Genomic DNA, 26,290 nt, shown 5'->3' with positions numbered 1-26,290 from the left:
ATGAAAATGTGCATAAGTCATGCATCTGTGCAGTGTTTATCTTGCAATAAACAGTTATTTTGCAATCAAAGTGCACTTTTTGGTGTTATGTTGTTATTTAGTCGGAAAGAGTTGTTGAGATATTTGTGTCACAAATGCCAAAAATAGCTTCAAAGTGAAAGTTCTGATTAAAATACATGCTTTCACCAAAAGCTGTTTCTCAGAATTTCTGTTGGAAAAGAGTGCTTTTAAGAAACTGACTAGAGAATGGCGAAAGGTAGAAACATACTTTTTTTCCCTGAAGGAAGAGGGTTAAAGCTTTCTTTTGGTAGGTTCAATGCTTATTGAGCTAAAGCACTTAATTTTCTGTCGGCCTTATAACATTTGTCAATTTGAGAAAAACGGCAAGCATTGAATGAGTTTCCAGGAAAGAGATCATTTCCAGGGAAAGGACTCATTTCCAAACAAAATGGTAGACTTCCTGTGCATTTTTGTGCATGGGTTCGTGAGACTTTTTGGTAGGTCTGCTCATGATAGACATGCCTAATTCTGGGTAATTGTTGGGATATATCATTATTTATTATTCTCATTCAAAGTTTGCTTTCTCTGCAATTCACCGATGGGACTGGCAAAGAATGGGAATCTGGAGTGCCAGGAGAAGCATTTTAAAACGGTACAAGTACGTATGATAGTTTCTGCACTTAACACGCTGCAAAAGTTCATTTCTAGTTCATTTTAAAATGTGTGAGCTGAACTTTGAACTACTTTGGGTAAAAAATGACAACGCTGTTTGGTTTCTTTTTTTTTTTTTTATCTTGCAATCAACACTCCAGAGAAACAGCCATCAGGAGCTGAAATTTTTTTTTTAAATCCCATATGAGAAAGCTGTCAAAATTATATCTCATTATAATGCAGAGGTTTTAATAAGGATTTTGATGAAAGTTGAAGATCAAACCTCAGCCTCGACTTTTCCACCATCCTCCAGCAATCCATCCGTCTCCTGCCCCAACGTCAGGGAGTGGTGTCCCCACGATGCATGACGCCTCGTCCCCACACTCCTTGTCCTCCTCCCCCTCCGTGGTCCTTGTCTGACTCCGGCTGGCTCTGGGCCCGCTCGGGCTTGGGGTTGGCTGTGCAGGGTGGGTCGGGCTGCTGGACAGACATGGTCCTGCGCAGATGGGTGCGCTTGCACAGGAAGTCCGGTTTGGCGGTGAGGCCGAAGGAGCCTTTCCTGAGGACCATGCGGACCGAGGGTGACTTCTTGGGACGGGCTCGGTGGCCAAACTGCAGACTGGAGAGGTGCGCCGCGTAGCCCTCACTCAAGAACTGCACCGGGCCCACAGAGAAGCAATAGAAACCAATATTGTATGTGAATGTGAACAGCAGTAAGAATAGTCAGCAGCGTTGTACTTGATGACGGACCAACCATACTACCTGGCACTGGTTCTGGTATTTCTTTGAAGGTCTTCCCACGATGTGGATCTGGGCGGGCCCGAGATCAAGCATGTTGTAAACAGAGATGTCCTTCATGGACCCGTAAGCAGAGTTGATCTTGATGTGACACTACCCACAGAGGAAAATAACAATTTGACATGCGTAGCTTTACCACGTAGAACAACAGAGATGCACGACTTGTAGCTCCAGTCTTGGGTCTGAGTGTCTTCCATACCTCATGTATGAGGTTCCTGAGGAAGATGGTCTTCTGTCGCAACGGGTCGTGAACCAGACCCTCGGAGAAGAAGATCATGCCGTGAGGAAAGTTATGCTGCGATAGCCAGGACACCACGCGTTGTTTCTGCATGTCAGGACGACCCGTGATGTAGATAATCAGGTAGCCCAGGTCCTGCCAGTGCCTATACACAAAACAGGTCGCAGTAAGATGCAGGTGTCCCTAATGAAGTGTCTGGTCAGACGAGGAGGAGGAGACGGACGGACCTTACGACGTCCACGGCTCCGGGGCGGACCTTGGGGTCGCTGCCCATGATAGACACGCTGGCTGCGAAGGAGCCGTCGATGCTGAAGACCACACACTCCATGCCGCGGGGCAACACTGTCAGGTAGGCCTCGGCGGATGTTTGATCTCCCCTTGAGGGATAAAGAAGAATGGCTGTACACCTCTATTAGGGTATTGGAAAATGCTAATTTGAACTGATGGTACAGTTGCGTGATACTCCTGAATAAATAAAATGAGTAACTAATTGAATGAAAGAAGAAATACAGTGGGTTTGCATATAAATCCACCGCTAACTGACTGCCATTGGCATGCAATGTGGGGAAACACCCCCACTTCTTTAAACCCCACCAATAATTTCTTCCCAAAATGTTGATGAAAATTCAATAAGTATTTACAATGAAAAGTGTAAGAAATTGAAAAAAAACCCACAATGAAAAAGGTTAATTTTGGCTCCGGAACGGATTAATTGCATTTCTATCTATGTCAAAGTGAAATATGACCTTGATTTATGAACAAAAGTGCCTAACTTGAGGTTTTACTGTACCAAACCAAAAAAAAAAGCTTTATCTGTCTACATCAGGGCTGGACTGTCAATGTGGCACACAGGGCATATGTCTGGTGGGTTGGCATCTTTTGAGGCCAATGTGGTGCTATTTAATTACAAAGTGTTATTTTCCTCACCCCAATAGAGTAGCCCACACTTTAGAAAGAGTGGCCCATTTGTCCATTTACAATATAGACACCAGAGTGAACCAATCAACATTAGTGGCAGATATATGCAGCCAGGAGTGGTCAGGGGTCGGCAGGCCTCAGTCAAAATGCCAGGGCTGATTTTTTTGTGCCAGTCTAGCCCTGCTCAACGCACCCAAAAAATATGTAAAATGTTCTCTTTGCATCTCAAAAGTCAAAACAAGATGTAGTGGAAGGCGAAAGGTTAAATTGCATTGTTGAACTATTAAAAAAAATGCATATCTGCATGCTTAATTAAACGCTTACTTGACCACCATCTTAACGGGATAGACTCCGAGGCTGAGCTTCTTGTCGTTGGGTATGGTGTACGTCACCCGGCCATTGCTGTTGGTAACCTCCGTGTCGAAGTGCACCCAGCGACCCGACTGTGGCTGCGTCATCAGCAGGATGTCCACCTACGAGATAACAGCGCGCACTTGAGAGCGAGTAGCAGCGGCAGGCCGGGGGCCCGTCGAGAGGCTGCCTCATTACTTTTTCTCCGGTTAACGTCACCATGTCCAGGGGGCCGTACATGAAACGACCGACCAGCGTCTGCGGTCCGTCCTCGGTGGCGATGACGTCGTTCACCCGGTGGTTGGCGGTGACGTTCTAACAAGAACATAATGCCAAGTGGACATATTAAAAAAAAAAAGACGACATAGAGTCCAAAGTTTTTGTGAATTATGGCAACTTTGCCTTCAGAAACTCAAATTTGTGTGGGTAATATTTAGAGCCAATTGGAAAAAAAAAATCCTAAAGGGCACCTGCAAATTACCCTGAAATTGCCTCCTCAAACCAAAATAGCACACTCCCTGCCTTTTTTCAGGTATGGCATTGTTGAGACCTTTTTGTATCTCCAATTGTCATAGAAATAAATACCAAATGTCATGTTGCTAAGGGAAACTGGCTCTGCGAGCCAAAGAAATCATGATCTGAGTTCTTATTAGTTTCATATTTTATGGCGAGCCATTAAACTTCATGCCCTGCTGACACGCAATGATAAACACACAAATTTATGTCAGCTGTTTGTCTAGTACATGTGAATAAAATATGCAAATATTGTATGTTTTTGAATATGGGAAGGCCCTCAAAATGAAGGTTGCTTAATGCTTTGGCCAAAGATTAATAATAATTGTAACATCTCGGAAGGACCCGTGGCAATGAATAAGCGATGCCTGAAACCAAACGGCAGACTTCCTGTTTCTTTTTGAGCAAGGGTTCTTGAGACTTTTTTAGTTAGGTTTACTGTTGGCCATTCTCCCAGATTTCACATTGCTGAACACTAATGGGCCATGAAATGGTGAGTTACAAGGTCGCATTTCACCATCATCGCAAATAATAATAATTGATTTCAAGGATGTGACATGGAATCGGGAAGTCCAATGTTCCCAGCTGTTCTCCTTCATTCGGTCTCCTCCAGTCAAACAATATGTCGGCAGCCACCGCTTCTCCGGTAAGTGGGCGAGACCCCTGACTGGGAAAGAGCACGAGCCAACAAGCACACCGGTGACTCCAGCTGGGACGTGGACCCCTTTTTATTAAGTGCAGGGGGAGTCGGGAATAGAACAAGTCTCGAAATACTGAGGCTCTGCGCTGGATGAGCTGGCAGCAGCCAAATTGAATCAGACACGTGCCATTATAAACTCTCACACTCAGGCAGGGAACAAGTGTCCAGAAACATGAGGCCAAGGTCTGGCTAACATGTAAAGCTGCTGTCATAGTCACACTTAACATGAAGCTCCCCCTTGATCACAAACACACTGTACAATTGTTCTCTGGGAAGAGATGCAACAGAGTTCAAAGTGGTTGAACACTCACGTTTAAACGAAAGTCTATAACAGGGGTGTCAGACTCATTTCACATTGTGGGCCGCATATGGCCACGGTAGATGTCAGGTGGGCCGGACCATTGAAATTATACCATACTTTGCTATAAATAACCAAAATATAATGCCTTTCCTTTGTTTTGGTATCGTGAAGCACAAGAACATGAGGAAAATGTTGAAATTGAATGAACATATCTTTTACAAAACAATTCATGAAACACTTGAAATTTCCTTCGACAAATGTGCAATTGACCTTTATCATTCACATATACGCATTGCAACTGATCCCACTGATTGTACAAAGGCACAAAACTTTAATTAGTAAATGATATTGAAAAATATAGTCATGCATTTTAAGATTAAACGAGATTTATAAAGAAAGGATTTAAAAAAAAAACATTTACACAAACCTAAATTTAATCCCTGCCTACACTTTACAAATTAAAGAGAAAACAATGTGCCAATCCATGAATTGCATTTTATTGAAAATATTAATTCCGTGTCTTTTATGCATTTTTTCATTTTTAAATTATCCTGCGGGCCTGATCGAACCTCCTTAGGGGCCGGTTCCCGCCCGCGGACCGTATGTTTGACACCACTGGTCTGTAATCTTTTAACTATATCTATTTGTAGGATTTCCGATGGGAAATTCGATGGAATGGAATGCACCGCAGCCGTGTTACCATGGTTTTCCGCAGTCACAATTCTATTTATAGAAGAGTGAGAAGGACAAAGGGAGGCGAAATAAATTCCCACCTTTTGAAATGGGCAGCGACAACCGAGCCTTGGTGGGGTGAAGGGCATCGCTATCTAGATTGTGTTCGTCACCGGAACCTCGGCAGTGATGAAGAATTGCAAGTGTCCTCCAGCTCGAACGTGTCAAGGCCTAATTATATTAAGACCTGGAGTCAGCATTGTTGCGACGACGGCTGTCAATGCTCCTTGCATTTTAGGATATCTGGAGTCTATTCAACATATAACCACGCAGAGCGGAGGGGGAAAAAAAAGTAGGACAGTGCTGCATACCCTCAGTTTGACATGCGTCCTCCGTCGCAGCCACTTTTCTCGCGGGCTAGAGGGAGAGAAGGGGGCTGAGTCCAGAGCATCCGCTTCCTGCGTCTTTGTGAAGTCGCACCGCATGAGCTGTGAACCAATAATCAAAAGTGACACAATGGAAACACTGACAAAAAAAATCCTTCAGGCCAGTGTTTTAAAACAGCGATCCATAAACTTGGGGTGCACTGAATTCAAAGTCTCAAGGTGGCTGGAGTGTCTTTTATCATGGTGATCTTGTATAATGACGTTTTGAAAATGTTTTTGCAAGTATGTTTCGCTTTGACTTGCTATTTTTGTGTGGGTGTGCTGTCTCTTGAGATAATGAATAATAGCATAGCATAATAGAGTTGGCCAACGGCTGCTCGACATCGAAATCTTTTACCAGGATCCGAGAAATGTGAAAATCCAAAACCGTTGGATAACCTTATACATGACCACCATTACCCTTTTAAGCCGGCGGACCCCTTGAGTTACACACATGAACATTTCTCAATCCCCGTTTTAAAATAAATGCAAATGTAAAGTGGTCTGGTGGTTGTTTGGGCGAGCGATTTGCAGTCGGAGAAACCTTGAAGCGTTGTTTTATCGGAAAGCAAGTCATACAAGTGAAAGCAACAATTTGAATATACTTGATGGAAATTGTGGCTCTCTACTTGAAACACGGGGCAAGCGTTTTAGGATTGGCTTGAACCTTGATGCTTTCGTTGAGGCCAGAGATAGATAGGAGCATAAAAGATAAAAGACGTGATTCTGCCTGATTTCCACAAATTAGCTCGTCTGCTGCGCGGGTCCTCGAGTCGTGCGGCGAACCTTTTGATGTGAGGCGAACTCAGTTAAATTGGTGTGGATAGCATCTCGGTGGTGCCGTCTGATTCCTTATTCTGCTCACGGTTTGCACAAAAACAGACACACCGTGGACTCTGTGGCTCTTAATCATGGATTTTCTTTTCTTCTTCTCAGAGAATGTTCTTGATGTTTTCAGAGACAGAAACCTGTTGCCCAAGTGCATCTTCTCCCCCACTTGTTCCTTTTTTCGTGCCTTCTCTATTGACTACTTGACCCTATTTTTCATCCTTTTCCCCCTCTTCTTTGTCCTAAAATATCTTGCAATCGTGATTTTATCCTTGCATCACTTTATTTGTTCCCTTTGTTAACTCCCTTTTGTGGGTGTCAAACTTGTGCTTGTTTTGTGTGGGCCACTGTTTGTTTCAAATTGCTAACCCGTTGTTTCCCGTGTTTTTTCATCTGTTTCCCATGTGTTGCACTTTTTGTTCCCTTCTTTGGATGTGTCTCGTCTCCTTTATTTGTTCCCTTGTGTTCCGTTTTTGTTCCAGTCTTCCAATTTCAGTAAATGCATACTCCCCAATTGTAGTGCTGTTTGTTTCCATATATTGCATGTGTCTTATTTTGTAATGACCTTGTGTGTTTGTCCCTCATGTCCCCTTGCTTGTTTGCTTGGGATTGTTCCCTTGCGCTGCTCATTTTCTTGCGCTTATTTATTTATTTTTGTCAGAGTGGCCTTTCTCTCATATATCAACTAGATCTGTCCCTCTGTGTTAAATCCTGTGAACACAGCAAGCTTTTTGCACATTACCTTACTTGCCCCAAGGTAAGTGAATAAAAGCACACAATTGATTTTGTGCACGTCAGCTGTGATGGATCGATAGGCGGTGTTAAACTTTGTAAGCTTTTGCCGGCTTTCATGCTCTTAATGCTGTCGATTATCCCTCACACTTGATGGATGCGAAAACTCCTCGCAGATGAATGAATGCAGTTCAGGAGGGAAGTTTAATAAATTCATGAAGTTGGCTGACACACACCGGCAACTGTTACAGTACCGGAACAGAATTTGCTCCATTTTGTGGCACAGAAGACACTATTAATAAATTAACACTATGATATAATGGTCGCAAGAATGTGAAAAAAAAACTTGATTTAAAACCAAGGCCTGAGATGCTAACTAAAAACCCAAACACATCTGAAACCCCCATTTGACCCATTTCATCCAAAACCTGGTGTGAAACCCTCACTTGAAACTCTAACCCTTGTCTGAAACACTGCACCAAGCTTGAAACCTTAATCATAACCCTAAGACTTCAAACCCCTGTATCTTTGAAACCATAATGGGACCAACCCTATCCCTGGTTTGAAACCCTCACCCTAACTTGACACCTAAAACATTACGAACCCAAACACCAGCCAAAAACTCTAATTTGAAATCCCAACCCTTGTCTGAAACTTTCAACCAGGCTTGAACCGTTCTCATTTGTGTCAGTTACTAGCTGACGGTGTCCCAAGATGGCCGCTTGTGCGCCAGTGTGTTCGGCGACGCTCCTGCCATTTCGGGTTTTTTTACTTTTCGCAATGCTTGTTACCTCCCTAACAGCGTCTCGGTTGGTTTATGATCGCCGATCGTTGTTATTGATTCAACAACACGTCGGAGATTCGGCCGCGTTTTGGCAAGACGGTGGTGAAAAGACGCTACCTCCGTTCTTGGCTAACCTGCCGGCTAATCTCTTCCGCGTTCGCTCGCCCCCTTCACAGAAGCGCCGCCGCCGTGGCAAACGTAGCGGTCAGCTCGTGAAGCTAAAACGGGATCTGAGACACACTTCGATCGCTCCGGCGTGGTGTGCCCTCGACCCCGTCGCCTCGTGCTTGCTAACAGTCGTTGGCTCTCCCATCGCGCCACGGCATTTCTACCCCCCACGCCTTTCTCGGGGAGGAATCCAGCGAAAGCTTTTGAGGGAATTCCCCCGGGCTCGGCGATCGGAAGAGGCAATCCCTCCCGTTGCTACTCCCACAAGGATCGCGTTGTTAAACGCCCGGTCGCTGACGAACAAGACCCATATTCTGAGGGAGTATTTCCTTTCCAATGACTTGGATTTCCTGTGTCTGACGGAGACTTGGGCAGGTACTGGTGAGTACAACGCTTTGCTTGAATTGTTGCCACCTGACTGTGGTTTCATCGATACCACGAGGACATCAGGCCGTGGTAAGAACAATTTTAAATGTAAACGGTGCACATTCACCACATCGGCCACCAGCTTTGAAGCAACCTTCTTTGAAGTCGGTCGTGTTTTCCCGGTGCTCTGTGCTGTCATTTACCGTCCTAAATACAACAAAGACTTTTTAAGCGACTTTTCAACTTTTCTTGCGGAAATCAGGCTGAGATATGATCATATCCTCCTAATGGGGGATTTTAATATCCATGTGTGCTGTCCGGAAAAAACGCTAGCAAAGGACTTCTTAAGCCTTATCGACTCTTTTAATTTCGTGCAGTATGTGACCAGCCCGACACATGAACAAGAACATATTTTAGACCGTGTCCTTGCTTATGGCCTACCGGTGTCAAATCTGGAAGTCCTTGAAAATGGGATTTCTGATCACATGGCAGTTTTATTTGACGTAGTCTTATCGCATGCTGCTGTGAAATCTGCCGCTCCTAGTTTTAAACGCCGAATTTTTAACCCTCGCACTGCTAGTCGTTTCTCCGATGCCTTTAATAACCTTTGCGTACCCTCGTCTAACACAGAGGAACTCACCTCTTGGTTCAACTCATCATGCCGTGCCATCCTGGATTTGGTGGCTCCTTCAAAAACTGTGCTCCCAAAACCTAAACCCGAGCCATGGTTTAACGACATTACCCGCGCAGCTAGGCAGGGGTGTCGCAAAGCCGAACACAAGTGGAAAAATGACAAATCTTATCAAATTTGGAAAGCTCACAGTAAAAGAGGCCAAAAGAGCATATCTGTCGGACCTTATTCAAGCTAACCGTCACAACCCACGCGCACTATTTAAAACGATAGATTCTGTACTCAAACCCCCTCTGCCTACTTGCTCGGATTCTTCACCCGAGATGTGCAACAGATTCCTTCAGTTTTTCATTGATAAGGTCTCTACAGCTAGGACTCCGGTCTCAAATACCGCATCTGACCCCTCTGTCCATGTTCCATGTTCAGCTGTGCTAAATTCTTTTGAAACTGTGTCCTTGGCGCTTTTGGAGGATGTAGTTCGCCAGACGAAGCCATCTGGCTCCCCTTGCGACTCTCTTCCCCCGCACTTCTTTCAGGAGGTTCTCCCGAGTGTTGGCGCATCAGTCTTGGATATCATCAACAGCAGCCTCTCTTCTGGTGTAGTTCCCCAACAGTTTAAACATGCTGTGGTCCAACCCTTGATCAAGAAACCTGGTCTTGATCCAGATGTGCTGTCAAGTTTCAGGCCCATTTCCAAACTGCCTTTCATTTCCAAAATTCTGGAAAAAGTGGTGCACATGCAGTTGAAATTTTTCTTGGATGAACATAACATCTTGGAGGTCTTCCAGTCAGGTTTCAAGACGATGCATAGCACGGAGTCAGCCCTGTTACGCGTTTCTAATGACATCCTCCTGGCAAATGACTCTGGAGACCACATGTGTCTAGTTTTATTGGACTTAACTGCAGTGGATCACAGTATTCTGCTGACTCGTTTGCAGCACTTGGTGGGCATTGGTGGCAGTGCTCTTGAGTGGTTTAGGTCCTATTTAGCTGACAGAACCTTCTGTGTCAGCCTTGGCTGCTCTGAGTCACGCACTGCTCCCCTGTCATGTGGTGTTCCACAGGGCTCAATTCTGGGGCCTCTGCTGTTCTCGCTGTATCTGCTCCCATTGGGTTCCATCTTAAGGAAACATGGTATTCCCTTCCACTGCTATGCAGATGACTGCCAGATCTATGTCCCACTGAGCAAGAAAGACGCCTTCTCATTAAGGCCACTCCTATCCTGTCTGGAAGAAATCAAAACCTGGATGGCACAAAATTTCTTGAGATTCAATGAAAAGAAGACGGAGGTGATATTGTTTGGTCCCAGTGGTCCTTGTACATTCCATCCTGTAGACTCGGGCCCCCTGTCTCCTTATCTTAAGTCAACAGTCTCAAACTTGGGCCTTAAACTGGACAGTGATTTCAAACTCGATCGGCAAATTGGTGCCGTTGTTAAATCCAGCTTCTTTCACCTTAGACAGCTGGCCAAAATAAAACCTCTCCTCTCACATGAACACTTTGAGACAGTAATTCATGCCTTTCTCACATCCCGGCTCGATTACTGCAATGCCCTTTACTTTGGAGCAGCCAGTCCTCCATTAAGCGCCTTCAGCTGGTCCAGAATGCCACTGCTCGCCTCTTGACTGGTACTCGTAAGAGGGAGCACATAACTCCTACTCTGGCATCCCTTCACTGGCTCCCCATTCATTTTAGAGTTATTTTCAAGATCCTCTTATTTGTTTTCAAATCTCTGAATAATCTCGCGCCACCTTACCTCTCTGAGCTCATCCGCCCCTACACACCTGCCCGGCGCCTCAGGTCTGTGGACCAGACCTTATTAGAAGTACCAAGAACTAAACTGAGGCTCAGAGGGGATCGAGCCTTTTCTGTTGCTGGTCCCTCTCTCTGGAATGACCTCCCACTGAACATTCGGCAAGCCTCCTCGCTGCCCATCTTCAAAACCCTCCTCAAAACTCACTTGTATTCTTTGGCATTCGACTCAGCATGACTTAGATTTGTTCTTGGTTTTACTGTCTGGTGCTTTCTACCGCCTTTATTACCGATTTGTCTTACTGTTTATTGTGCATGTTAAATTGCTCCATGTACAGCACTTTGTATGCAGCGATGGCTGTTTGAAAGTGCTCTATAAATACTGTTGACTTGACTTGACTTGACTATTCTATCCCAGTGTATCAGCCATGGGGTTCTTTATCCGATTCAAAAGCCGCTTGAATTCTGCATATACTGTATGACTGTCATCACATTCAGCAATCTTAACAAGAATCCCTTTTATCACTCAACCATACCACTTCTAGTCTATAATGGACTACCTGAGGATGCCACACAAGATGTTTGATTAGGATCTGAGTTTGATCCTCATTTAATAACCTGAGACCGTCACTGGGCCTACCTGTCGAAGGACAAAGGCAGCGACGTCTGTGGACTCCCAGTAGGAGGCGTGGAACAGGTGTGGCAGCGCCACGGTGGGGAAGGCGGTCAACACGTCCGGGCAGTAGAGGGAATAATCCAGCCTCTTTGAGCCCCACCAGCTACTAGAAACTTCCAACACCAAAGCAAACATAACTACCCAGACAAGAAGACATCCTCTCGAATTGCCCCTCCCCATCATCAACCCCCTCCACACTCACTATTGGCGATGGCACCACCCAGGTGATGGCCGATGGAGCCGATGGACATTTGACTCTCTATGCTGGTCATGCTGGCCCGTCTACCTCCTTCCTCGGAGGATGACTGAGGAACTCCAGGGGTCTGCTCGCCCTCCAGAAACACGTCGGGATGGCCCTGGATACTGTCACCTTCCCACAGGACAAAGAGAAAGGAATTGATCACTCATTTTTGACATGGATGCTGTTATTTCGGTGAATATTGAGGACATCTATAGTAAAGACATTGTTTCTTCTCTGCTCGGACTGCAATGACTGTGAAAAGAATTATTTATAAGAAAACCTTTATTAGTCTCGCAATGGAGAAATCCCCAATTCACGGCAGCAAAGTTATGAAAGGAAGAAGTAGAACAACAAAATATAGGAGCTGCTGGAAAGGCAGCCACTCTCGCGGCGCCATTTTGAAGTCAAAATAACACAACACAACACATAGGACACAGACAGTCGTGCAATCTTCACCACTTTTCTGCATACACTTTGTTGTCTGAAGCAGTTATAGATGAAAGAGGAGAGGATCAAAGTGTCCTTTCACCAGTGGATCAGAGACGTCATGCTGAAAATGTGCACACGTCTGCTACAAGCTCAGTTTTGAAAGCAAACACGAAGCTGTAGCGTCCTCCTGATGAGAACGTACCCTAAGACTTTATCTGAAATGCTCATTCTGGCTTCAAAGCCCAGTTTGAAGCAATTCTTTGAAGCAACCCAAACTCAAAGTTGAAACCCAAACCTTTCCGAGAAACTCAATGTGAGACCTTAATTCGGAAAAATAAGACCCTAAACCTAGCTTTAACCCTTAACTTGAAACCCCAACCATCTCTTGAAACCATACCTTAATCCTGGCTCAAACCCTTACCACAATTTTAAACCCTTAATTGAAACCCCAACCAAATTTGAAACCTTAACCCCGGTTTAAAGACCAACCGTGAATGCATAAAAAAAAAAACAGAACCCTAAAGTAAATCCATCATGCTGGTTTGAAATTCTAACTTCAAACCCTAACCCTGTCTTGAACTACTAATTTGAAACCCTAAACTTGTTTTGAAAGTCGAACATGATACCACAACATCGGACCCAAACACCAAACTCTCGACTCATCAACTTGTCTAATCTCATATCTAAAATGGTGATCACTGCCATCTACTGGTGGTTGAGCATCAGTCAAGTTTCTACCAATCTTGAAATTTGCAGGGAAGCAGCATCAAACCCTCTTTCACCCATCCCTGTCTAAAAACATAGTTGACAATACTCATCAATGGCAGGGAATTAATTTTAATACAAAACGCTAATTTTGGTTTCAACCCCTTACGTGAAACCCTTTAGTTTTTCATTCGTGCCTTGCTTGCGTGCTCTATCGCTAATGACCTGACCGCAACTTTGAGTGTGAAATTTTAAGCCATCCGAGCAGCGATGAAACAACGCTGTGCACGCATCTGGATGGGATCTAATCGATACATTTCTGCGTGCGTCACAAACAAGTCATGACTCAAGTCTTGGGAGTCACTCGGGTCGATTTATTTTCATGTGCAGCCAACCGGACAGCGGGTAGGATGAAGAAGATTGAAAGGACAATGGACCGGGAGGGAAGAACACACACAGGAAAGAAAGGCATTTTATTCTGTTCACAGAGCACAGGACTTCAATACAAATCCTTCCAATCAACACGACAGCTTCTGTCAATGTGTCCAACTTATACGAAATGTTGAGCTGTCTTGACATTGGGGGGAAAAAAAAAATCGCGTAGCAATCAGTCGAAAAAACGTGTACTGTGCTTTGTATGCGGCTTATTACAATCCCTCCTCTCTCCTGCGAGGAAAAAAATAGACGACTTTGGGAAAGCAACATAAAGCAACAGATGTGCTCGTTGTTACGACCCCAAGAATACAGATGATCCCGAGCTTCGGGTGTGATATATAAATCCTCTCAGTCCAGGCTCCATTGAAAGTGGATTTGTTTCAGTGATGAAGACAGAAGGCAGATAAAGTAGATTAACACCTCACTCGGATTCCTCAAGTTTTGTATTATTTTTTTTGCTTACCTTCGCATGTGACTACAAATGCATCACAAAGGCTAATGAGGACGCCCGTCAAGAGAAGAGTGTTACTCTGCTTCCTGAGCAACATTTCTTAGACACGACGCCTCAGTCCCCTAGCACGCATGGAAATAAAAAAGGCAGGTAGATGAGTGTTGCGTGAGGGGGGGGGGGGGGGGGACAGAGGGGGGGGGGGCGCCTCGGTTTCACTTGCCAGGTTAAGCATGCCGCGGCCTCCGAAGTGTATTTAGAAATAATACGTTAGAGACATGAATCGTATAACATTTGAATCATATTCATTATTGACCTGTTTCATAAAAAACAAAATATCAGATAAATAAATACACTAGTGGTTTAAATCGTTACCTTGGTTTGAAAAAGAAATGAAGTGAATGAGGCAAATGAATGACTGACTAAATGTAACAAAGAGTCATTCAAATATTTCCTTATTAAAAAGTCTAATCTAATCCGGCATTGAATTAAAGGTATAATGGACCTTATTGGCTGTTTTTTATATTTATCGATATAATGTCATAAAATAGAAATGAGAAAATAAAAGTCCATTTTATTAGGTATGAATGGGTTTCATTGGGAAAGACTCCTCTATTTGAAAATACAGATGCACTTTTATTGAACATCAAACTACCCGTTGGCCACCCCGATACAAAGTCAATGTTCCATAACAGTTCTGAATAAATCATTTTCTCGGCATGTTTCTAAATCTTGCTGCAGGCATGTGTGCGACTTTGCCTGTGTGCAAGTGTGCTGAAGAAGACAAAGAATAGGACACGCTAAAGTTCGTGGGCATGGAAGACCTTCAAACTACTTTGAGCTGTGCTGTAAAATTAATCCTGTAATTCATTTTCCACTTGAACATGCTCATCACTTATTAAACTTTAATTACATTTTAGTGGGGAGCTGTTGATGCTTTGCCGGCTTTTCATCCTTTGTATGACCATCAAAGTGGGGAGGAGAGCGCAACGTCATTTCGAGCTTTGATTCCTGTCAGAGTTTTCAAGCTTAAACTGTGAGCCGGAGTCAAGTCAAGTCAAGTCAACAGTATTTATAGAGCACTTTCAAACAGCCATCGCTGCATACAAAGTGCTGTACATGGAGCAATTTAACATGCACAATAAACAGTAAGACAAATCGGTAATAAAGGCGGTAGAAAGCACCAAACAGTAAAACCAAGAACAAATCTAAGTCATGCTGAGTCGAATGCCAAAGAATACAAGTGAGTTTTGAGGAGGGTTTTGAAGATGGGCAGCGAGGAGGCTTGCCGAATGTTTAGTGGGAGGTCATTCCAGAGAGAGGGACCAGCAACAGAAAAGGCTCGATCCCCTCTGAGCCTCAGTTTAGTGTGTTTAGGAGTCACATTTAGCCATCCGGGCCACTTTGCGTTTTGGCCCCGGCATATTTGGAAGAGGTGGATTGTGGTGCGGCTCAAATTGCTAATTGCCACTGTGGACAATCAAAATGAACACGACGACAAGAAACAATCCACAGAGTCAAAACAGAAGGCCATACCACACTACAATCAATCACAAACTTCTGATTACTCCTTGCAACCTAGTCATACACACCGCCACCTTGTGCAATAGAAATAAACAGAACTACTAAAAATAATCCACAGTCAAAGACGTTCATAGCACAGTAAAGTTACGTAAACATTCAATTAATGTTCCGCCACATATTAATGATGAAAGTCACCTTTTTCAATCGGAATAAGCAAAATGACTCGCAATAATCCACAGTGGCAAAAAAATGTACATGGCCTACAAGGACACATGCATGGGCGACATGCATGTGTCCTTTAATGTGATGGCTCCTCATGCCAATTATTACCGATAAACACCCCTGTGCCTAGGGGAAATAAACAGAGACTAGAAATAATCCAGAGCCAAAAAAAACTGTCCATAACTTGACCATCGCTACACATATGCCACACAATTAATGCGATCACTCCTCTTGCCAGTTATGCATTATGCACCACAATAGAAATTTAAATAATGATTCGAAATAATGCACAAAGTTAAAAATCACACATAAAAATAAAATAAAATAAGGCCCCAGCCAGCTTGGTCAAGCAAAATGTGTGATATGATGAATTCAGTAGTTTATGCCAGCAGTAATTCATAATAATTGTCACCTTGCACAATAGACATAAAGAAGATGGTAAAACACATTTTGAAATAATCCATAGAATAAAAAACAATGTCCAGTGCACTTTCAGACACATGCAACTGAGCAATTCTCCACTCAACTGTATTTATAGAGCACTTTAAAATGACCATGTGCCTGTGCAATGTACTTGTCTGATGGTTAATGAAATCACTCCTCTTGGCTGTGATTCCTGATAACTATCAATGTGCACACAACATATGCGTCGTAAAATGCCACTTCTTCAAGATTAATACCATTGCGTGCAATAGAAATAAACACAATGACAATCAATAATTCACAGTATATCTAAATAAATAAACAAATAAATACATAAATAAAATCTCTCACCTATGACCAGGGAGCGACCATCGCCCAGAGGGTGTCGTTGGTAGCGTGGCACAGCGAAAGGGGGTAGCTTGTGAAAAAGAGGCTGCAGCAGAGGCTCTAGCCTGGAGGCCGAAGGGTCCGACGGAAAGAACAGGTTGAAGATCTGAGAGCAGGCCGGATGGAGCTGATGCACTGAAAGACGGTGACGCGTTCGTAAGGACAGACGTGAGCAGACACCATCCATATCATGACTTCAATAATTGAGATCGTTCCTGGCATGATCCAGTGCTCAGGAGCAATAATAAACAGTGTTAAACCAATAGGTCATAATTACAGTATTCATACTCTTGTAAAGGCCTTGAAACGCCAAAGTCCAACGCAGGCCTGAAACCCAGAACCAGTAGTGAAGCCCTATTTTCAAAACCCCCTTGAAGCCATAACAACCCTGGCTTGACACCACAAATTGAGATCATAAACTCTCATTTGAAACCCTCATTTGAGAACCTAAAGCATTGTAAACTTGAATTTTAAGCCCTTACCCGTGTTTGTAACCCTAACCCAGGCTTGAAACCCTGGGCCGTATTTTCATAAACAGGCGCACACGCATCTTCATTTTTGTACCACGACAACGGCAAGTCTTGTTTTACCATTTCTGTGAATTTGGCAGACCGTGTTGAGTCTTGCTGGGCACTCCAGCAGACCGAGCGTGTTTTTCCCAGCGCACCTGATAATTTGGCGACAGAAAGCATCCCACATTTCAGACCAGGTGAAACGCAGGCGGCGCAGGTGTGGTGTACCGCAATTTTGGTGAATTTGATTGAGGCACAGGCAGACAGATTCGCAGATCCGCAGATGTCGGTGGTGGATTGCAATCTTATTTCATTCTTAAAAATTATCTCATATTTAATATGACAACAGGATCCATGGCAGACTCTGAATCATTGTACAGATAAATTCCTGCAAAAAATTGATTCTTTTTACTATTATCATCATCAATCAATATATATATATATATATATATATATATATATATATATATACATATATTTTTAAAGGTACTCCCCTGAAAGCAGTAGAACTTGTGCGTGTGGCGTGTGCGTCCTTGTGTATGGAGTAATTAGAGACCATGACCTTGCCACAAAACCCGACTCCGAAGCCCTCATTTGAAATCGTGAACCAGCCCTTAAACACTACTTTGAAACCCCGATTTAGGCTTAAAACTTGAATTTGAAACCCTTAGGTTAAAAAAATAAATAAATCATGTTCTTTGTAAAGGTGGCGTTTTTAATGCAACGCCAGTTTAAAAATAAAAAACTGATGTCTGCACATAGTTGAAAGTCAGTGGTGATGGACTGATGCAAGCACACAGCATGCTGAAAGAGTGTGGCTCTCTCACCCTGGACGGCGGGCAGCACGGTGCGACGCATGGCCAGCACCAGACCCAGCGGACAACCCAGCAGGAAACAGTCCGACACGTCAAAATCAAAGTGTCCGGGGTTGAGCAGCAGACTGGGGCTGCTGCTCCTGCTGGCGCGCACCTCCGCACTTTCCTTTATCAGACTGGGAACATAGAAACAAAGTACAAGCAAGATCATGACATCCGACAAGCTTCATTTGAAAGCCTATAAAACTACTATGAAACCCAAATTTAATACCATAACCCGAATTTGAAGCTTTAACGCAGGCTCGAAACCATGATGATAAACCAAGTTGAAAATTTGCGACCATAACCATTTTTTCCTCATGTGCAGCTGTGGTTATTTTTAAAGCGCTCTTTAAATAACTTTGAGTTGTTGTTGTTTTTAAAGCTAAACGTCTTCAACGACTGAATTTAAATGTGTTTGTTTGGGTTTTTTTACATTTCATCATCATATGCAAATGTGACTAATGATCACACTGGATGAGCATCCGGGGGCAGTTGTCAGCATCTCTCCTCCATGACTCAGCCACAAAACACACACACACGATGCATAACAACAGTACACCACACTTGCAGCTTGAGGGCCTGCGTTCATCCTCCGCGACGACCTTCATGCTGACAGGCAGAGTTTCTAGCAAGCCAATGTTTCCAGATTGAGTTTTGTGCAGGAAAAGAGGATTAGCCAACTTTCTACTCATATCTCTTCGAGGCAGCACTGTGGCAGCATTTCTTTCCCAACTTTTATTAAACCAAGGCGCACCGCTTAGCTGAAGAAGAAAAAAATGAAATAATGCTTACCTCGTCCCAACCCGATGACTTATTCAGTGTGAAATTTGGCCCTGATTAATTAAACACAAAAATGATATACTGTATATATATATATACCGTATTTTTCGGATTATACATCGCTCCGGATTATAAATCGCACCAGACAAAAAATGCATAATTAAAAAGGTAAAAACATATATAAGACGCACTGGAGTATAAATCACATTTTTCGGGGGAAATTTATTTGATAAAATCCAACACCAAGAACATACATCTTGAAAGGCAATTTAAAATAAAAATAAAATAGAAAACAACACACTGAATAAGTGTACGATATGCTAACGTTACATGACGCATAAACAACGAGCTGAGAACGTGCCTGGTATGTTCAAGTAACATATTAAGAGTTATTCAGATAACTGTAGCATAAAGAACATGCTAACAAGTTCACCAAACCATCAATGTCACTCCAAATCCCAAAATCCAATGGAATCTTCATCCTCTGTGTCACTTTAAAGCAACTCCACCAACTCCGGAGGTAGAAGTATAAATACAGTTGAGTTGAGAAGATGCAGCACTTCCTCTTCTACGTCGCTTACATCAGACTCATCGTAGTTTTATCAATACAGGTCTAGAGCGGACTCTTGTGGTTTAATGTGAAAATAACATGTGAAATTATATAATAATGTGTTAATAATTTCACCCATTAATCGCTCCAGAGTATAAATCGCACCCCCAGCCAAACTATGAAAAAAACTGTGACTTATAGTCCGGAAAATACGGTAGATAAGAAGATATATCAACTTGGGACTTCCTTGAAACTTGAAGGTTATGACTTGAGACTTAGTGCACACAACATACAGTATACGGCTTAATGCCACCACTGCATATTGGCCATGTACATACATGTTTTTCTAGCTGGTGTGGCGATGTGACTGCCCCCATGTCACCTTTTATCAGGCATTTCCAGCGTGTGCCTGTTATCAGAAACGAGGCACTGCCGATCATCACGACAGCTCTGCTATGCAGTTTTGCTTTGACGTGAGAATGGTTCTGCATAGTCACTTTACCATAATATGCTGCCTTTAAAAATAAAAATTGGGGAAGGCTGTTAGAAACAGAGGGAGGCATCTAATATGATCGGCAAATGTGTGACCGGTCGTGTCCACTGAGGAGAAAAAGAGCAGAGGCTAACCTCCTCTCGACGTAATCACAAGCCAGAGGTGAGCGCTGCGACGTTCCGTGTGAATTCATGGCATGCCATCTGCAGCCGATATATTAGATGACTGAGGAGGGACTGCACAAAGTGACTATTTATAGTGCAGACAGACGGGTGAGTGAGTGATGGCGGAGGGTGCGATGCAGCCTGCTAGGCTGCAAATATTGATGAAAAGCGGGAGCCAGACGGTCTGGGTAGACCGGGATGAGAGTGGAACGCCGAGGTCGGAATGTTAATACCAAACACACTCGTCATGCAGAGACAGATTGAGAGTGAGGGAGTAAGCGCTGGCAATTCTGGACGGCAGATAGCAGGTGTGTCGGAGAAGTTCCAGGATTGGTAGTACAAAAGATTTTGACTAACTGGAGACAGACTCAGTTCGGGTGGGAGTTATAGTTTGAATCGAGGTTGGTGGTTTCAGTAAAGGTTACGGAGGTTGGGGTTCGGCAGTTAGGGGACCATGGTTTAGGGTTATGGGTGTAACGTTTATGGCCAGTCGCCGGGTGGACCACTTTTACAAGCTTCAAGAAACTTCTGTCATCATCACCAAGATGACACAGGTGTGCCCGAAAAGGGAACATGAGTTTCTGTTTGAAGGAAGATGAAGACCAGCCACCCCTCACTCCCTCCCTCTTAGCCTAAGATGCTCGCCTTCCAAAGTCACGTGACACTCAAGTGGAGCAAAGTAAAAGCAGCAAATGTTTTCGTGAATCAACAGACCATTAAAAAGTTGGACTCTTTTGCATACGCAACGTTATGAGATATGGCAACCATGTTTCGTGTTGTGTTTCATGGCGCATTCAATTAATGGTTAGAGGTAAAGGAAGAGGGTTGAATTTAGTTCAAGGGTTAGGGTTTGCGTTTGGAGTTTAGTGCTAAGGCTCAACGCTTATGTTAAGGTTTAGCCCGTATGAGTAAGGGCTGGGATTTGGATTAGCATTAGTTAGGTTGTGTTATAAAAACCCTAACAAACCCTAATAGATGGCAGTTAGAAGGTTAGGGTTGGGAGTGTGAGGTTATGAAGGATTAAGGGTTATGAAAGGTTATGATTAGGAGTCAGGATCACCTGGAAAAGAAGACGTGTTGGCCAGTGGACGACGTGTCACCGTCGTACGAGTCGCTCTGCTTACGGCTGAGAGACGGCGGCCCCTGGCAATGACCTTCATTGGGGGCAGAGATGTCGATGTTGCTCTTACTAAGCCTTTTGCTGGAACTTAGACCAGGACTGGACTCTCCAAGTAGGCCCGGGTTTTCCTGAGAGGAAAACATGAACTGACGCAGTTATAGTATGTTAGCAGTTTCTTAATTCTCATTGGTATTAGCACCTGACTGCAGGGCAAGATCCTTAGCAACCCGCCTTCACACTTTTTGTACTCAGATTGCTATTTGTCAGCATATCAACTATCAGCATGTTTGCATTTGTATTAGTAGCCGACCACATGTAGAATGATGTAGAATACTTAGCACTTTTTGTATTGAGGTCACCATTTTGTCATTTGTTAGCATATCAACTGTTAGCATGTTAGCATTTCATGAATTCTCTTGAGAAATAGTACCTGACCGCAGGACATGGCGTCAAATCCATTGCGATCTGTCTTGGCATTTGTCATATTACCATTTGGCCATTTTTAGTAAACAAACTGTGAGCATGTTAGCATTGTCTCCATTTTTATTCGAAATAGGACTTGACCACAAGACATGATTTAAAAACCTGATATGCCTTGGCGCTTTTTGGACTCAAGCAGTCAAGTTCCTATGTTAACAAACTACCTGTTATCATTTTTCATTTGAAATAGTAGCAACCCGCTTCAGGGCAGGATATTACATTTGTATTGTTCTTTCTGAGCTCTTTCTGTACTACAATTTCCAACATTAACAACTGGTGTCATGTTCCCATTTACGGTAATTGGTTAGCATTTGAGAGAGTACCTGACCACAGGGCAAGATGTCGCGTCTGTGTCAATTCACATTAGCAGTTTTTGCACTTAGGTTGCTATCTTGCTGCTTGTTAGAATTGTTAGAATACCAACTGTTAGCATATTAACATTTAAATAAATTTCATTTGTATTATCCATTCATCCATCCATTTTCTATTCCGCTTTTCCTTAGGGACCTGCTTTTGTGGTTTTTATTCATAGGTCGCTACCTTGCCATATGTTAGCATTTCAACAGTGAGCAGTAATTGTGCCTATTTTAGTAGGATTTACAATCACCTTGAGGCTCTCAGTGCTATTGTTCCTGCTTCCACTGGTGGCGGCGTTGTCGTTGTTTGGGCTGCCAGGTCTTTGCTGGTTGCTGAAGCACAACGCATCAAAACACAACACGCCACCCACGCAGTCGCCCATTAGGCACACCTGCATACAACACGCATACATATGCTTTAATGAGCCTCCACTACATTATTAAAAGAAGGATTTACATGGACTCTTGGGGTATAAATGTTTGTTTTGTAACTTCTGCAGGAAAATAAGCATCAAAGATATGTCGTCTTTCATCGAATGGCACGATCAGCTTCGCAGAAGACGCAGTTTCCTTGTTGCTGTTAGCCATTTTTCTTGAGTTGAGTCAGCAGGTACTTAAATGAGTCACACGTACACCACCACGGAATTCAAATTGGCTCATTTTTTCAGGCCTTTGCCTTTCAAAGCCTGTTGCATGCAAATGACAAATCACATAGACGGTTAATTTAATGTCACAGATGAACTTTAATCTATGTTATGCATAAAACAGTGGAAAATTTGGATGGTGACGGCATGGGACCTTTAAATAAAGTACGGACCCTTTGCAGTACAATACAGCTTTATTTACTTACTATTTATTTTGTATATAGCGCTTTCAAAACAGCTGCGGCTGTAACAAAGCGTTTTCTATAACTTTTAACAGAAAAGAACAATAATACAACAGAACACATCACATAAAAGATTGACAGAAATACAATCGGAACAACTACTCCTACATACGCTGCAGTGTACTTTGACTCGTGACTTTGAACATTAAGTCAAGGTTTCAATTTATTAGCTGGAAATGAGCTCCTCTGCTTAATCATTTGTGTAGTCTCCTGTTGTCTGTTTCCATTGCTCGTACCCAGAAGGTTTATTACAATTACAACACTGAGCAAAGACAAATGAAATTATCAATTCTCTTCATTAAAACCCAATTATTGTGTATAAACAATGCAGGACTAAATCTCCAAAATCGATCAAAATTTCCTTACTCAGCAGATTTTAATCAATTGTCGTATAATTAATCCACTACTTTCAGTAAAATTTACGCTGAATACTTAATTCTTTCCTAAGTGTAAATTTTACTCCCATTAGGCTGGGACTAAATAGTCTTTTACAGAGTATCATTTTCCATGAGAGGAAAATGCACCGTACGAAATTTGGTGTGCAGTCATTGAGATCACTGCGTCACCGCAAGAGTCGAACAAATCAAGAGCAATAGCCACAGGGGAGATCGTTATTGTACCGTTATTGTAATCACCTTTGCCACGTTTAATCCACAGCTCTCGATTCTTTCCTTTGCTTGATTGGCTAATCAAGACTGTATCGACTCCTGCAAGAGGCTTTTTGTGAACTGTGGCGAAGAAGCAAACTTTGGATGACCAATAAATAAATAAATAAATAAAATCAAGCTCCACAACAAATCATAGTCATAAGTCAAATTGCAGAGTAATATTTGGTCAAGTCACTTAACAATCAACTCCAGCTTCAATAATCACTTGCCTTTTTCACTACAGCAGGCGCGTGGCGGGATGGGGTCGGGATCAACAGTACTGTGCAAGCTTGCGCTGCACTATTCACAAAGTGTCATAACATCTCGCAAGTGGTGAGTCACCTACACTGTTTTTTATTTTTTTATTGTTCGGCAACAAAGAAGGCACAAAAACCAATAACAATCGCCCAAAAAGCAAATGCACGCACCTTTCCCGAGAAGCCCTGCCCGTCGTCGGACTGCAGGAAGCTGCGGTAGACCTGGTTGGCGCGGGCGATGACGGTGGCGACTGCGTCCTGGTAGCGCGGAGAAACAATGGCGAGCAACGGCAGGGCGGCCAGCGGCAGGTGGTCCACGCTGCTTGAGACGCAGCTTTCGTCGTAGCTGTATGGGTTAAGACTGAGGGAGCAAGAAGAAATGCACAAAAATCATCTTCAGCTTGTAAATCTCTGAAGAGCACAAAGAATAAACATTTCGGATTTTATTTTAAAACGTATGTTTTTATATGCCTTTATGATCACATTTTAATTTTATTTACGTTTTATTTAAGTTTTGGCTTTAAAAAAAAATAATTATCTGAAACCAGAGCAGCACCCGCAACCTGACCTTGGATGAGCAGATGAAAATGGAGGAATGGATGGATTGATATTTATTGAGTTTTTTTTAGTTTCTTTTAATTATAATGACATAACGAAAGATTTTTTTTTTACTACATTTGGACAGCATTTTGACTTAGAATTTAAAATGAAAATAAAATAAAAAATAAAAGTTTGACCTAATTGTAAAGCATGAATTTTAATTACAATGACATGGCCTGAAAGTATCCTGATAAAAAAAAAAAAAAGAATGAATGAAATCCAAAAGTCCACATTTAAATTTCCTTTAGGTGTGGCAATAAAGTTTCTCTCGTTGGTGCGTAAGGAGAAAAAGCTGTTGTGTCACAAAGAATAAAACCCCCCGCGCCAGTGAGCGCCTGCATGTGCGTGTCAGCCAAGTTGACTTTAATGGATGTTTATGCGTCAGTGTGATAGCGCTGGGGAAAAGACCCGTCATGCTCTCCTTGCGCCGACTGACTGTCAACGCCATCCATCAATCGGCGGCATTACAAGAAATGGCAGCGAAGCTCAGCCAAGGCTGCAACGCATCAGTGGCCGAGGTGCGCCAGCTCCGTGAGAGCCCGTTCAAGCATTGATAGCATTGGTTCTCAAACTGGGGCTTCGCAGAATAATTACCAGAGCAATAAATTATTTGATCCTTTTTACATGTGCTGACAGACACATCAATGAAACAAGAATAACTAGATAAATTCAGTCAGTGAATAACTCACTAAGAATCATCCCTAAAGTCTGGGTCTGGATCACACTCGCTTATCTTCTTGCAGTGAAAATGACCCCCACATGAAACTTGCGCTCCCTTTACACTGAAGAGCTAAAGCCGGTCGCCATTATGGACACTTTTGTGGTTTACTGATGTTGAATTTAACAGTATAAATAACATCGGCTCTTTCCCTTTTGAACGCTGCGCTGGTTTAGCTACAGTAATTCACCCAATTTGGGGTACTTTTAACCCAGCAATTTCAAGAGTGTATCCCTAACCGTAACCAGGAGTCAACACGAACATAACCCGAAATGACCCTAGTCCTAACCTCCCATTTCAATAAAAAGCAGATGATTAAGACATTTGTTGAGATGTTAGAGAAAAGAGGCCCTTTAAATACAATCTTTAATGCATTTTAATAAAACATTGATCAGAATCAGTGTTTCCCAACATTTAGTGGAAAAGAAAATGTCACCCCACACTAGCAAACAAAAAGGTCACAAAAGGTTTTTATTTTCATCCATCCATCCATCCATTTTCCGAACCGCTTGATCCTCACGAGGGTCGCGGGGGGTGCTGGAGCCTATCCCAGCCGTCTTCGGGCAGTAGGCGGGGGACACCCTGAATCAGTTGCCAGCCAATCGCAGGGCACACAGAGACGAACAACCATCCACGCCCACACTCACACCTAGGGACAATTTAGAGCGTCCAATCTAATAAATGTTCTTATTCAGTGTAAGGTCTGGGCCTGTTTTAATACAAATATATTATTTTATTGTGTGAATGCCAAAAGGTGAAATCACAAATTCATTGTACTTGCGGGTAATTGTTTTTGCCTGTTACATGTTTGCTGGCATACGGTAAATCATTTTCTGTTCAATGAATTGAATAATTTCCCGCAGCACAACTGACGAGTTTGGGAAACACAGATCTAGATTATTTTGCCAAATCAGATCAAAGTCTACATCATTAGACGTTTCTATTGGGTGTGTTGCGTAAATTCAAGTAGCTCCAAAAGTGCTGACAACACATTTTTTCACGAGTACCGACACGAAAACAATTAACGGCACGCAGATTCATGAACACGGATGAAAAGAAACGTTGTCAGTTGCTCTCCGGCTCCTGTCATTTCCGCTTGTTACTACGCGGTGAGCAAATGTATTGAAATTTTTTAAAAACCCTGGCTGGTGTCCCAGCGGAGCATTATGAAGAAGGATGTGTGAAGCTGTGAAGCATCCCGGGATTCGTCACGATGGGTGGACTGTGTGATGTGCAGCTGTCTGGCATGCAGGATTCATCCGAATCCTCTGGAGATGCCGTTTGACTGGCGCTCTGTGAGAGATTGCTTTTTTTTTTTTACAGCAGAGCTCCAGCATGCTTGTAAGATAATGGCGAACATGCATGTACCTTGGAACATGTGGTGGGAATGTAGACATTGGTATAATAGGGCGAAAATACTCCTAAGTGTACAGGTATGTCATGCTTATTTTTTGGGGAGGGGTGGGGGTGGGGGTGGGGGGATCACAAAATGGTGATACCTCAATTTACGAATGACTTGAATGACATATTTTTCAAGATATGAGCTGCAGCT

General features: G+C 43.1%; 1 protein-coding gene across 2 annotated transcripts in view; it reads right to left on the bottom strand.

Annotated features, from left to right (window-relative positions):
• Window positions 1-26,290, bottom strand: part of pitpnm3 (PITPNM family member 3) — a 61,318-nt gene that overhangs the window by 903 nt on the left and 34,125 nt on the right. The window contains exons 7-20 of one of the 2 annotated variants that reach the window (XM_086124803.1): window positions 23,592-23,781; window positions 21,882-22,022; window positions 20,735-20,940; window positions 17,658-17,821; window positions 16,283-16,453; window positions 11,707-11,874; window positions 11,469-11,617; window positions 5,514-5,630; window positions 3,155-3,271; window positions 2,930-3,078; window positions 1,915-2,064; window positions 1,649-1,832; window positions 1,414-1,542; window positions 935-1,305 (exon numbers count right to left, since the gene is read on the bottom strand). In XM_086124803.1, the coding sequence (XP_085980929.1) occupies window positions 991-1,305; window positions 1,414-1,542; window positions 1,649-1,832; window positions 1,915-2,064; window positions 2,930-3,078; window positions 3,155-3,271; window positions 5,514-5,630; window positions 11,469-11,617; window positions 11,707-11,874; window positions 16,283-16,453; window positions 17,658-17,821; window positions 20,735-20,940; window positions 21,882-22,022; window positions 23,592-23,781 (2,350 nt within the window). In that variant the 3' untranslated portion in view covers window positions 935-990. The remainder of the gene's footprint in view (window positions 1-934; window positions 1,306-1,413; window positions 1,543-1,648; window positions 1,833-1,914; window positions 2,065-2,929; window positions 3,079-3,154; window positions 3,272-5,513; window positions 5,631-11,468; window positions 11,618-11,706; window positions 11,875-16,282; window positions 16,454-17,657; window positions 17,822-20,734; window positions 20,941-21,881; window positions 22,023-23,591; window positions 23,782-26,290) is intronic. The other variant, XM_086124804.1, reaches the window with a different exon arrangement.

The sequence above is a fragment of the Hippocampus guttulatus genome, chromosome 12 (genome assembly GCF_054856545.1).
Source record: "Hippocampus guttulatus isolate MCC_2025c chromosome 12, RoL_Hgut_1.0, whole genome shotgun sequence".
Lineage (NCBI taxonomy): Eukaryota > Metazoa > Chordata > Actinopteri > Syngnathiformes > Syngnathidae > Hippocampus > Hippocampus guttulatus.
This window is presented reverse-complemented; position numbering and strand designations above follow the sequence as displayed.